Source organism: Jaculus jaculus, chromosome 1 (assembly GCF_020740685.1).
Source record: "Jaculus jaculus isolate mJacJac1 chromosome 1, mJacJac1.mat.Y.cur, whole genome shotgun sequence".
Taxonomy (NCBI): domain Eukaryota; kingdom Metazoa; phylum Chordata; class Mammalia; order Rodentia; family Dipodidae; genus Jaculus; species Jaculus jaculus.
In genome coordinates this window covers 85,756,552-85,770,534 of record NC_059102.1, presented here as the reverse complement: position 1 = coordinate 85,770,534, position 13,983 = coordinate 85,756,552, and the positions used below count along the sequence as shown (strand labels likewise).

Below are 13,983 nucleotides of genomic sequence, written 5' to 3'. Positions count from 1 at the left end.
TGAAGGCAAACCAACATACTTTAACCACAAATATAACATTTATAGTTTATGTATTCAAAGTTATAAAATATTTTGTCATGAAAACAATTTTCTTCTCCTTGCCTCCTTAACTGGTCTGAGTAAAACCTTTTTTTCTCTCTCTCTTCCATCTTTCTCCCCCTCTTTCCCTTATTCCCTCCTTTCCTGTTATGATATTGCTTCTGTGATATAGTTATCTACCATAGCCATCCAACATGGAAAAAATTACAGGAATCTTGAATTGTACTGATCAGTGACTCCAGGGACAGAAACTGAAGCACGCACAGTGGCAGTGTCCAAGGATGGACATAAAAATACCCCCAGGTGTCTGGGCTGAGGCAGGCTATTGTCATGCTTAGAGCTCCTCACAAGAATGACAGGGGCCAAAGGAACACACTGAGTGGCGGACTCAAGACCATTGTCTGGCGAAGGTGACTTTTTAAAAAAATTATTTATTTATTTATTTGAGAGCGACAGACACAGAGAAAGACAGATAGAGGGAGAGAGAGAGAATGGGCGCGCCAGGGCTTCCAGCCTCTGCAAACAAACTCCAGATGTGTGCGCCCCCTTGTGCATCTGGCTAGTGTGGGACCTGGGGAACCAAGCCTCGAACCAGGGTCCTTAGGCTTCACAGGCAAGCGCTTAACCACTAAGCCATCTCTCCAGCCCTGAAGGTGACTTTTAATGCAGGTCCATTCAGCCAGGCATGTCACTTTTGTGTTGGACATGATGAAACATTGTCTTCTGAAAGATCTACAATGATGACTTGAACACATATTCTATATAAGTTCTGGGGATATGGAAGAACACTTGCCTCTTGTGTATAAGGCTCTGGGTTCAATGTCCAACAATACAAAATATACAATAGGATAAAATTGTGTTCTTTGGTCATGTGTACATATTAAGCAAGACAGAGTTAACAAGGACAGGACCTATCTGATAGCTTGTATCTTGCCTTGGAGCAAGATCCTGGACAAACCAATTTAATGGGAGGAGTGAAGCATAACAGTACCACCCCAGCTCCTGATGGAAGAAGACTGAGCCTCTCTCTCTTCATCAGCAGCTCCTTACAGTATTATGTTGTGGTTGAGCTATGCTCCACACTTGAGGGCATGAGTGGAAAATAGACATTCTACATGATTGGATGTTGAGAAGGAGAGCAAATGAGATAGATAGAAATCTAGCTGGATATTTGGGGACAAGAGAAGAGCAGTGTGGTGGTTTGAGTCAGGTGTCCCCCATAAACTTAGGTGATGTGAATGCTAGCTCCCCAGCTGATGGATATTTGGGAATGAATGCCTCCTGGAGGGAGTATATTGTTGGGGGTGGGCTTAAGGGCTTTATAGCCAGTTTCCCCATGCCAGTGTTTGGCACACCCTCCTGTTGCTGTGGTCCATCTTCTGTTGGCCAGGGGGTGATGTCCACCCTCTGCTCATGCCATCATTTTCCCATGCCATCATGGAGCTTCCCCTCGAGCCTGTAAGCCAAATAAACCTCTTTTTCCCAGAAGCTGCTCTTGGTTGGGTGATTTCTACCAGCAATGCGAACCGGACTGCAATAAGCAGGAACAAATTCTTGCAGATTTTAGAAGAATTTTAGACTTAGGGTGCTGGAGGACATGTGGGTGGGGACCACAAAAAGTAGTTAGCACATAGGAGTGAAAACAGAGCCATATGATAGAGAACTAGGTTTGGATAGGACTGTCTTCCATCCAATTTTAAATCATCTACTCATAACCCACTTGTCTATTGTTGGAAAAATTAAGTTCCTGCTAAACTGTGGCAGCCAAGGGAATTCTGAAGGAAGATGATTATGTGTAAAGCGGTATTCTAGATGGCATCATGCAACAGCCACAAGTTAGGCAAAATCTGAGGTATTGGGCTAGTGGTTCTGTGGGTAACGTGCTTCTGTATCACAAGCATAAAGTCTGAATTTAGATCTCCAGAACCTGTGTGGAATGCTGGGCATGGGGGCATGTGTCTGTAATTCTAGTGCTGGTATTCACTGTCTAGCTCATCTAGCTAAATGGGTGAGCTCTAGGTTCAGCAAAATAGCCTCTCTCAATAAACAAGGTGGAGAGTAGTTGAGCAAGACACCCCATGCTGACCTCTGGGGTCCATGCACATGCACACCCAAACATTTGTGTGCACTCACACATATATGAACATGCACATAACACACACACACACACACACACACACACACACACACACACACACACACACGCTCCCAAATCCCTAAGACATTATTATGCCATTTCTAGAGATAGAGGGATAAGGACAGCACAGTGGCAGCCTTAGGACCTTACATCCTTGTCATTCAAGGGTTGCCACAGTCCTTGGGCCCAGATGGCCCTTTTGCTCCCAGTGATGATTATGCTTTAGTTTATATAAAGCTTCAGCAATTTAAGACTTCATGCTGGTACATTCTGAAACTTAGATTAATAAGCATAAAAATTCTCCCCATCTCATACACATGGAAAAAAAAATGAAGCTGAAGGATTTATCCCAGGTCTATCAGTGAGTATGAAAAGAGGAATCAGATTTAAGGCTTCTGCTTCCCCATCTGATACTCTAAGCCACCTGGAGAAAAAAAAAAAAAAGAAATCAGGTAAATGCAAAGGCCATTGTCTACAATTTTACAGCAGTGAGCTACAGACTCACAGTGCCTGACACTACTTACACAAGACCATCATAATAGGAGGAAAAGATCATGACCTCAAAATAAACGAGACTGATTGAGAGGGGGAGAGGATATGATGGAGAATGGAGTTTTAAAGGGGACAGTGGGCGGAGGGAGGGCATTACCATTTGTTGATATTGTTTATAATCATGGAAGTTGTTAATACAAAAAATTTGAAAAGAAAATAAATACAAAAAACAATTCCCCCAAACCCATAATAGCACAGAATAAACATTCACACTGCAAAAAAATGGCATTGGGCATAGCAAGGAAATATTCAACTAATACAAGATTTAAACAGGGTAAACATCAAACTCTGTAGTTCCAAGTCCAACAACTCTAGTCAATGACAAGTCTTCAAGCTGGATAATTCTAATCAGTGACAAGTCTGTGGAGTTTCAATTCCACTCCTCCAGCTAGGCTACTTACAATCCTGGAAAACTTCATCTGAGGCAGGCAGCTCTCCTTTGGAGCAGTCTCGTGGTCCCACAATCACCACTGGGGCTACAGTGCAACCCATGGTCCATTTTCATGGCTCCATAGGGTCTCCATGCAGTCATCCAGCAAATCTGCTCACATGGCTCATGTTTGTGTTTCCAAAACACAAAACCATGTTGCAAATTCAATGACTCTCTCTTTCCTTCATTTCTTATATTCCATAATACCAAGTGGGGTGCCAGTTTGTTAATCCAGAGAAGAATAAAGCAGACATTGAAGAACAGAACACACCTTTAGCATTCAGGCCCCTTCAAAAGAGTCTGCATTCTTTCTGCTGTCCCAAAGCAGGCCAACTGGCCCAATCTCAATGGTTGTAATTTATCATACAATTGTAGCTGAATGGGCAGGAGTTTCAGACCTAAGATTTCACTTTTTATGTGCCATATCCCTCTGCTCACACCAGTCCATTTCTACACAATGCAACCCTGCACAAGTTCTCGGGACATGGGCACAACAGCAAGCCTTTCACAAAAACTGCTTCTAGACCAGTCCAGGAAAAGAAGTTTTTTACCTTCATTACCAAACCTCACAATCTTTGGTTCTTACTGAATTCAGGTCTTTCAACGCTGACCAGAATATTCCATCAAGTTGTACTTATAGCACTACAAGGCATCTCTTAAACCAAGACTTCAAATTCAGCCACATTCCTCTTGAAAATCAGCTCCACAAGGCCAAAGCCACACAGTCAGGTTTCAAGCAGCAATAGTACCAACTTTACTGTTGCAGTCAGGTTCATATTGCTGGCAGAAGTCACCCAACCAAGAGCAGCTTGTGGGAAAAAATGTTTTGACTTACAGACTCCAGGGGAAGCTCCACGATGGCAGGGGAAACAAGGACATGAGCAGAGGGTGGACATCACCCCCTGGCCAACATCAGGTGGACAATAGCAATAGGAGAATGTGCTCAACACTGGCAAGGGGAAACCGGCTATAATATCCATAAGCCCACCCCCAACAATACACTGCCTACAGGAGGCATTAATTCTTAAATCTCCATCAGCTGGGAACCTAGCATTCAGAACGCCTAAGTTGATGGGTGACGCCTGAATCAAACCACCACAGAAGCTTTGCATTTCTCCTAGTGTAAGCATTGTAGCATAAAGGTTTGGACCAGACTTCCTGGGTTCCAGCCTAGCCAGAGTACTTAACACTGTATAATAGCACCATTGAGTGCGAGCGGCAGGCGGCGAAGAGTGTAGGGCTCTTTCGTTCGGTTGAGGGGGAGGAGGGCGGTCGCTGCTTCAGCAGGGGCTCGGGCGCCGCCACTCCGCTGGTGGTTTTCCTGGGTGCCACTCCCTCTGTCCTCCCTACGCGACACCCTTTACACTACAAAGCTGGCAGGCACTCTGGGGAAAAAAACAAACAAGAAGAAAGTGGTGGAAGTGCTTGAAGAAGAGGAAGAGGAATCTGTGGTGGAAAAAGTTCTCAATCGACGAGTTGTCAAGGGAAAAGTAGAGTATCTTCCGAAGTGGAAGGGTTTCTCAGATGAGGACAACACGTGGGAGCCAGAAGAGAACCTGGATTGCCCTGACCTGATCCCTGAGTTTCTACAGTCACAGAAAACAGCACATGAGACAGATACATCAGAGGGAGGCAAGCGAAAAGCCGACTCTGACTCTGAAGATAAAGGAGAGGAGAGCAAACCAAAGAAGAAAAACGAAGAGTCAGAAAAGCCACGAGGCTTTGCCCGAGGTTTGGAGCCAGAGCAGATTATTGGAGCTACAGACTTCAGTGGAGAGCTCATGTTCCTGATGAAATGGAAGAACTCTGATGAGGGGCTGGAGAGATGGCTTAGCAGTTAAGTAGTTGCCTGTGAAGCCTAAGGACCCTGGTTCGAGGCCCTATTCCCCAGGACCCACGTTAGCCAGATGCACAAGGGGGCACACGCATCTGGAGTTCGTTTGCAGTGGCTGGAGGCCCTGGTGTGCCCATTCTCTCTCTTTCTTTCTCTCTCTCTCTCTCTTGCTCTCTGCCTCCCTCCCTGCCTCTCTTTCTCTCTCTGTCACTCTCAAATAAATAAATAAAAACTAAACAACACACACACACACACAAAACTCTGATGAGGCTTATCTGGTCCCTGCCAAGGAAGCCAATGTCAAGTGCCCACACGTTGTTATAGCCTTCTATGAGGAAAGGCTGACTTGGCATTCCTACCCCTCAGAGGATGATAACAAAAAGGACAAGAATTAACGCTCTTGAATATCAGCCTCTGTCACCTCTTGACTGTGGGCTTCAAGGGGGGAAGGAAGGAATTCTACTTGTCTTCACACACCTTAAAGGTGGCTTGAGAAGATGTCCTTTCAAGAGCCAGCATAGTTTCTGTGCCCTGCAACAGCCCAAGTGCTTTAAAGCTGTTCCAAGCTGTGTAGTTTGTACGCCCGTCCCAGTGGAGGGGAAAGGGTAAGTGTTTCAAGGCAACCCATTCTGCACTTTGCTGAGAAAGGCAAAGGGCCTTCTATGAAGGACAAAACCTGCAGAACTGGGTGTGTGGGAGAGCAAAAAAGATACTGTGGATCTTCAGAGAGCATCTCCACAACCCATAGCCTTCTTCCCAATAGTGTTAACTGCATTTTTACAGAGTAGCACGTGTGTAGTTTTTGGCTATTACTGGTGTATTAATGTGGGGGGGGGAATGGGACAGGGAGGAGATGGACAGGACGATTGTGGTTAAAATTAGGGGCCCGATTGGGGAAATGGTGAAGCAATGGAAAGAACAGCTAACCAATGATTTAGTTCTAGGTTCAGAATACTTTACCTTTTCAAATATTTCAAAATATTTCATTGGCACCAGAAAGGTGGACAGTGGGAGACTGCTTCAAACCTGTGATGTTTCCTTCCTGAGCATCATGTTGCCCATAAAGGAGAAAGCCAGTTCCTACATTAACCAAAGCTGACATTTTAAAGATGGAAACTGAAGCAGGAAAAGTCTTTTAATTGGAGAATATATTCAGGTGATCATTTTTGCCTCAGAGGTGCTAATATTGAAGTTAGGAGGGGAAAACAAAAAGACCCTTCATTTCCAATCATAGAGTTATACATAGCAGTTTTTAAACCACAGGCTAAAGCATTGTGGGGAGGGCGGAGGGTGGTATAGGAGATAGGAAGACACTTGGAGCCTGTTTTTTTCAACTTTGAACTCTGAAACTTAGTGGCAGGGTTCAGTCATTAACAGCACAAAATTCATTGAGTCAATTCAAGAGTTGAATACTTCAAAAAGCCCTGGTCTCAGGAGACAAATAGTTTTCATATTGGGTTATAGACTGACTTGAAAACACAAAATAAAGCCTTCAGATTAACATACCCAAAATGCTCTGTCTTGAATCATACCCATCAATTCTTGGTATTGTCTAGACCTGCATATAGAGCTACATTGCTAAATCATTTTAGGCATGTGTTAGGTGTCTGAAAATTTTTTTTAAAAGTAAACTTCCTACCATACTGACAGTTCTTGTTTTAATGAAACTACACATTTATAAAAAATAAAATAGGGACCATTAAGGTGCATACCCACAGGTCATTATAAAGAGTGAATGAGTCTTACAGCAGTGCCCCACCATCCAGTAGGCACTTCCTACAGCCTACTATTTTATATTTTCCAAGGCAAAAATTGCAGTTTATACTTGTTACCAAACTATCCAATAATAGCGATTTTCTTTTTCTCTTCTGGACTCTGTGAAAGCCCTGTAACTTCCAGAAGTTGAAGGTCTGTCATATTCTTTTTCCTGTTGGTCTGCAGCGAGCGCTCATCCTAGCCCTGGGTCTGCAGAATCAGAAAAGCGCGTCAGGAGTAGGGTGAAGTGATAAATGAGAACGGTGCTTGAGAACCGCAGAAACGCACACTGTTTGGCCAGGTGGAAAGCCAGGGCCTGGGTACCACTTTGTGTAATGCCAGAGCCAGCTCTGAGCAAGAACTCATATGGCCTTCCGTTTGCTCCAAGGCCAAGGTTGGCGACTTTCGGGTTTTCCTGCGCCTGTCTGTCCCCATACAAGGGGTCTCCAGGTCTGTTCACCTCCCCCCAACGTGATGCTTTGCCACGCCTGTGTCAAGGGGAGCATATCCCTGAAAGAGTTGTAGGGTCGAAGCTGCAGCCCTCATCCCCTCAGAACACAGGCCCAGACCCCTCTCAAACCAGGGCCTTGTCTGACTTGTGAACACATACATACAGTTAAATCCAGCTTTGGGTCATTCTACCATGAAATGAGACCAAATGGAACACATTTCTCCGCAGAGTGCCGCTTGAACAGGAGACACCCTTGGGGAAATTCCTTTTCAAAGCAGAGGCCTGGGGAAACCATTATAAATTGTTTAAAACAAGAAAGAAAAGGCAGCATGCTGTGTGTTGCTGCCCTCCAGTGGGCACCGTCCTAATTGATGCTTGCAGTTTGGCCTCCTGAACTCTATTCCCTCCCTACCATCTTCCCATCCTCCCTCCCTCCCTTCCTCTTTCCTTTCTTCCTCATTCCTTCCTTCTCTTCTTCCTTCCTTCCTTCCTTTCTCTTTCTTCCTTCCTCTCTTCCTCCTTCCTTATTTCCTTCCTCACTTCCTTCATTTTTTCTTCTTTCCTCCCTCCTTCCCTCCCTCCCTTTCTTTTTTTTCCCTTTCATTCTTTTCTTTTTTCTATTTCTTTGAATGTAAATCTTTTATTAAAACATATTTCCCATGGCAACAAAGCTTCAGCACATACAGTACAGTATAACAAATAATCACCAACCATAATTATGCCAAATTTTTCTTACCAATTGCATAATTAAATGTCTTCAATACATTTTTGGTATTGAAATACTGGGAAAATTGATAACAGGTGGCAGAAAGATATGTCTAGGCAGCTATTAGAATTGTCTGTACAAAGTGAGTACTATGGGTATTTTAAACATCACAGTAACAGGACATGCCATTCCTATAGCATTGCGGACCAGATAAATGACCGCAGAGGTGTTTGGCAGCTTTCCTCCTTAGGCTTTTTGGTAATATTATTCAGTATATTTTGCGTCTTCATTGGCTACCTATGCTACCCTATTCCAAACCAACTCATTCTTGAGAATCTTTGAAAATACTGAGCGGTATGGAACATTCTGAAGCAACAAACTGTCATCTGTATGAGACAAGCCTCAAACACCCCCCAGGGTGGTGCTTGGAGAAGCTGTGGCTGAGGCTGGAGAATTTTCTAGAGCAAAAGGCTTAAGGAGAAAAGCACACTCAAAGATGGGTTCTGCTGACATCATTCCAGTCTGGATGGACATCGACAGAGAAAATGCTGTTGTTCCTTTGGGTTGCTAATGTCATTCTCTGGAATCTTCTCTGTCAGCCTGCACATCTAAAGGCATGAAACATCTGGCTGTAAAACCTACTAACTTAACTACTACGCCATGTTGACTTTCTAATAAAATTAGGAGAAGGGAGTCAATAATACATACTTAAAGAACTCAGTTGGATGAAGACATTGTTTCATTTACTTTAGGAGAGTTTAAGACACTATGATGCTATCAGACTACTGGTGGCAATTCTGTTAGTCTGGTTTTTCAGTGATGTGATGGCCCAGTGGGTCATCAAAAAGAAACATTACACATCACATTGGGGGTACCAAGAAGAATGTAACATTCCTAGGGGACAGTGTCTGAATGCACATGAATGTTCTGGTTTTAGGCTGCATTTTCTAAATGTATGTATTCCATTTATCTCCACGTAAAGAAGCTTTCTGATTCACATGACTTGCTTCAATATCCTAAGGGGGAACAAACAAAACCAGACTAAGAGTTTCTCATCTTATAAGAAACCATGAAAAAAAATATATTCACATTTTTAAAAGTCCAGAAGATATAATAGAAGATCATTCGTAATTCTACCTTCAAAGAGAAGTTTTCAACTTTTGAGAACCTCCAAAAAAATTTAAAATGGAATTATTTTTTATTCAAGCCTGCCATCTTGAGGTCAATTAGAGAAATACTTAGGCTTTTTAGGGAACTCAGCCATTGAAAAAAAGGCACGACTTTTTTCCTTTAGTAGTAAGGACTTTAAAAACAAACACTATGATGCAAAGTGAAAACAGAATTACTCTTAGAAAACATGCAACTGAAGCTTGCCACCATCAGCACGTTAGCACACAGCATCATCTGATCTTATCATGGCTTTGCAGTGCCCTCCAGTCAAATGCCCCTAGGAACGTACTCCAAGGTGAACACGTGTGCTGCCATGAGGGAGAGTGCAGTGCCTATGGGACTGTGGGGTGTTTCAGTAAGAGGCAACCAAAGAGGACTTAATATAGCTTCATGTTTCGAGGAAGCAAGGCTTGTCTCTGCATTTGAAGTGTGAGGCATTTGCTAGAAGCAATGAATCAAGATTGACACATTATTATTAGTTTAATTTTTCAGATTTCCTACTTATTACCTAATATATGCTCCTCCCTCTTTGTAGTGCTCATATTGAACACCAGCCCCTTACACACACTAGGCAACTACACTCACATTGAGCTACACTCTTAGCTCCAAATGTCCTTTTTTTGTTCCAGAATCCCAACCTAGATGCTGTGTTATATTTAGTTATGTTACTATTCTTGGATGGGTTCACCTCTCAGACTTATCTGTGCTCATCATGACAGTTTTAGAGGATATTGGACAAGTATTTTGTAGGATGCCTCTCCTTTGGACTTTGCCTAACATTTTCCTGTTGATTAAGCTGGGATTGGCATTTCTGGACAGAAAAGTATAAGAGTAAAATTCCATTTTTATCACATATCAAGGCATATACCATTGACATAAAATATCTACTACATAAGTCATTTGGAATTGTATGTAGCAATGTGTCTATTGTTCCCCATTCATTTATTTGATGACTTAATCACTTACTTGTGACTATATGGAATTGTGGGTATTTATTTTATGCTTTAGGTCATAATAGAATGCTATTTTATCAACTGATTGAGACATGGTCCTGCCATATCTACATGAATAAGCACACACAGGTATGAACATCATACACATACATGCACATACGGGAAAAAAAAAAAAAACTTAAAATCTCCAAGCAAGCTATAAGCATCAAAGACTGAAATTTGTGCTTAAAATAAAACCTTTCATCCTAGGCTGATCTGGCACTGGACTCTGTCTCAACCCTCCTTCCTTTACCTCCTGAGTAAGCTTTTTTTTTGCCCTTGTTGATCAAACTATCTCTAAACTCATTTGGTTGGCTCCTTTATCATATTCCCATTGGTGTAAGTTTTAGCTTAGTTTTTTTTTTTTTTTTTTTTTTTTTTCTTGAGCACTTTCTGACACTATAGAGTTCTCCATTAATGTTTGGTATACTTCTTGACCCAGTATTAAAATTAGACATTACTCCAGATTTTTACTTCTTTTGTATACGTGCACTTCTTGAATGTTGTGTGAATATATGTGCTCCTTTGTGTAGAGGTCAGAGGACAACTTTGGGTGTCATTTCTCAAGTACATAATTCATCTCTTTTGTTGAGACAGAGTATCTCATTGGCCTGGAGGTCACCAATTAGACTAGACTGGCTGCTCAGTGAGCTTGAGGTTTCCATCTGCCTCCAACTGCCAGTGCTGGGATTACAGGCAGAAGCCACCATGCCTTCATGTGGGTACTAGGAATCAAACTCACACGCTCATGTTTGTGAGGCATGCACTTTACTGACTGAGGTCTCTCCCAAGCCCTAGTTTTACTTTTCAAATGTAAAAGATGAACGGCCATAACTAAATGTCATTCTCATGGATGGAACTTCTTTAGGAAGACTGTGCAGGGCAGGGGCAGAAACAAGGGAATATTTTTCTTCATGCTTAACTTTTTTTTTTTTTTGAGAGAGAGAGAGAGAAAGAATTGGCACACCAGGGCCTCAGTCACGGCCCTCTACCTTCAGACACTTGCGCCACCTAGTGGACATGTGAGACCTTGTGCTTGTCTCACCTTCTGTGCATATGGCTAACATGTGATCTGCACAGCCAAACATGGGTCCTTAAGCTTCACAGGCAAGCCCTTTAACTGCTAAGCCATCTCTCCAACTCTCTTCATTACATTTTTACAAGAATTAAATTTACCAATAAAAGTAAACCATTTAAAATAGAGCCTGCCAAACAGTAAGTATTCACAAGTATGAGTGGTTATTATCAGTTTTTCCTTACATATGCAGACTTATGTGTAATATACAGATATATGTTCTTAAGTAGGTGATTTCACATAGAATAAGAACTGGATGTATAAGTTCTGGAAGATAAAACAAAAATAAAAGAACACAAAATATTTTTTGTTTTGCTTCAACTATTAGAACATGTTCTCTCTTATTTTTCACCAGCTTCTGAAGGTAATTCTTTTTTTTTTTTTTTTTTAGCATTTGTATTTCTTCTTCTTTTTTTTTTTAATTTAATTTATTAGTTTTCATTTCAGTGAATACAGGCAGTTTGGTACCATTATTTAGGCTCATCTGTGATCTACCCCCTCCCATTAGACCCTCCTTGTTAATGAAAATGGGTCGTGCACTGTGGAGTTAGCCCCCAGTTATTAGTATGATAAATGTCTCTGCAAATCATGACCCAACATGTAACTCTGACATTCTTTCCGCCCCCTCTTCCGCAAGATTTCCCTGAGCCATGTTGGGTTCATTTTTGGTCTGCTTCAGTGCTGAGGTGTTGGGGACCTCTGAGGCTTTGGCTCTCTGATTTGGTAGGAGTTGATTTTTCTCTGCGTTGATTTCCTTTCCCTTTGTGCTGGTATCCGGTTCACAGGAAAACATCACCCTTGCTTATTTCACCAGTTGTCCTTAGTTTCAGTTGGGCTCCTTATGAGGTATGTTGGGGCAGCTCTCTTCTTAGGATCTGCATCTATCTGGAAAAGAGAAGCAGATTCTCCAACGGAGAGTAAGTTAGCACCCGGAAAATTGAGATAACACTTACTTTTTTGATAGACAGTTTGATAGGTGTAGGCCCTCTTATACCCCGTGATTGATGGTAGCTTGATATTGTAGAGTGGGCTTGTGTTTGGGAATGGTTCTGACTTGTTTCCCAGCTCCAGCTAAGGGTCTAGTACCACTGAGTGGATCAGTTAGCCAAATCAAGAGCAATTGATTCCTCACCATGGTTGTGTACCACTATTGCACTTGTGTGGGCATCACATCCGGTTATTTGTTGCTAATTAGGTTAAACAATGTGTTGCTTGGACAGATCTTGGTCATTTCCCCCAGTCGCCTATGTAGCGCCTTCTGGCACTAGACACGCTGACTGTCTGGGGACTGACTCTCTCCTGGCTTCCAGCCATGTCATTCCATTTTATGCGTCAGCTGTGTATGGAGTCTTCAGCAATAGGGTCATATCACTGGCCTTTGGTGGGTCATCAAGTACTCTGACAGAAGTCTGTCATTGTTTTGGGAAACCTTGTAGGTTTCTCTGATCAAAAGCTCATTGTGGATGGTAGGCCCAAGCTGGAAGTGGGGGTTACAGGTCAGTGTCCACTAAGAAATTGAGGAAAAAGATAACTAATATACAAGAGTTAGAGAGGAGAGAGATAGAGGGGAGAGGGGGAGAGAGAGGGAGGGAAGATGTAGGAGATTTAGGTCAGTCTTGATCCTACCCTCTCCAGTGTCTTGTGGTTCAGGTGTTTTCTGTAAGGGTCTAGTGAAGGTTCAGCCATTTGGTCTGTCTTTTAGGAAGTAGAATTTTATGGTACCATTGCCGTTTGGGTCCAGATTACTGTTTTCCACTCTTTGATTCCCTCCCCACCCTCCCATCCATCTTATTGTCTAGTCCATGAGGTGCTTGCTGGGTATGTAAGGCATCTTGGGCAGATTCAGTTTAGGTGTGGCAGATGAGTGAGACTATGTGTCGATTTTTTTTCTGTGATTGGGTAAGTTCACTGAGAATGATCTGTTCCAGGTTCAACCATTTTTCCTCAAATTTCTTTATGTCGTTTTTTCTTACTGCTGTATAGAATTCCATTGTGTAGATATACCACATTTTTGTTATCCATTCTTCTAATGATGGACATCTGGGCTGATTCCAGCTTTTAGCTATTACGAATTGAGCTGCTACAAACATGGTTGAGCAAATCTCTCTGGCTTTTGGTTTGAAGGTTTTAGGGTACATGCCCAGTAATGGTATAACTGGGTCTGTTGGTATTTCTATAGTCAGCTTTTTCAGGAGTCTCCATATTGCTTTCCAAAGTGGTTGTACCATCCTGCATTCCCACCAACAGTGAATGAGTGTCCCTGCTTCTCCACATCCTCACCAGTATTTATTTTCATTTGACCTTTTGATGTTGGCCATCCTTATTGGGGTAAGGTGGAATCTCATAGTTGTTTTAATTTGCATTTCTCTGATGATTAGGGATGATGAACATTTTCTTAGGTGTGTGTTTGCCATTTGTATTTCTTCCTCTGTGAATTGCCTGTTTAACTCTGTGCCCCATTTTGTGAGTGGGGTATTTGTCTTCTTATTGTTTAGACTTTTGAGTTCTTTGTAAATTCTAGAGATAAGGCCTCTATCAGTTGGATAACCTGCAAATATTTTCTCCCATTCTCTGGGTATTCTATTGGCTTTGCTTATTATATGCTTGTCTGTAAAGAAACTCTTCAGCTTCATATGATCCCAATGGTTGAGTGACTGTTTAAGAACTTGAGCCACTGGGGTTTTATTCAGGAAGTCTTTTTCCATTCCTATATCATGGAAGGTACTTCCTAAATTTTCTTCCAGTAGTTTTCGAGTTTCTGGTCTTATGTTGAGGTCTTTGATCCATTTGGATTTGAGTGTTGTGCATGGTGAAATGTGTAGATCAAGTTTTAGTTTCCTGC

General features: G+C 42.3%; 1 protein-coding gene across 1 annotated transcript in view; it reads left to right on the top strand.

Annotated features, from left to right (window-relative positions):
• Positions 1–5,387, top strand: part of LOC101608590 (chromobox protein homolog 1-like) — a 30,622-nt gene extending 25,235 nt beyond the window's left edge. The window contains exons 4-5 of the mRNA XM_045155560.1: positions 4,532–4,976; positions 5,266–5,387. Of these exons, the coding sequence (XP_045011495.1) occupies positions 4,532–4,976; positions 5,266–5,387 (567 nt within the window). The remainder of the gene's footprint in view (positions 1–4,531; positions 4,977–5,265) is intronic.
• Positions 5,388–13,983: the final 8,596 nt, after the last annotated feature.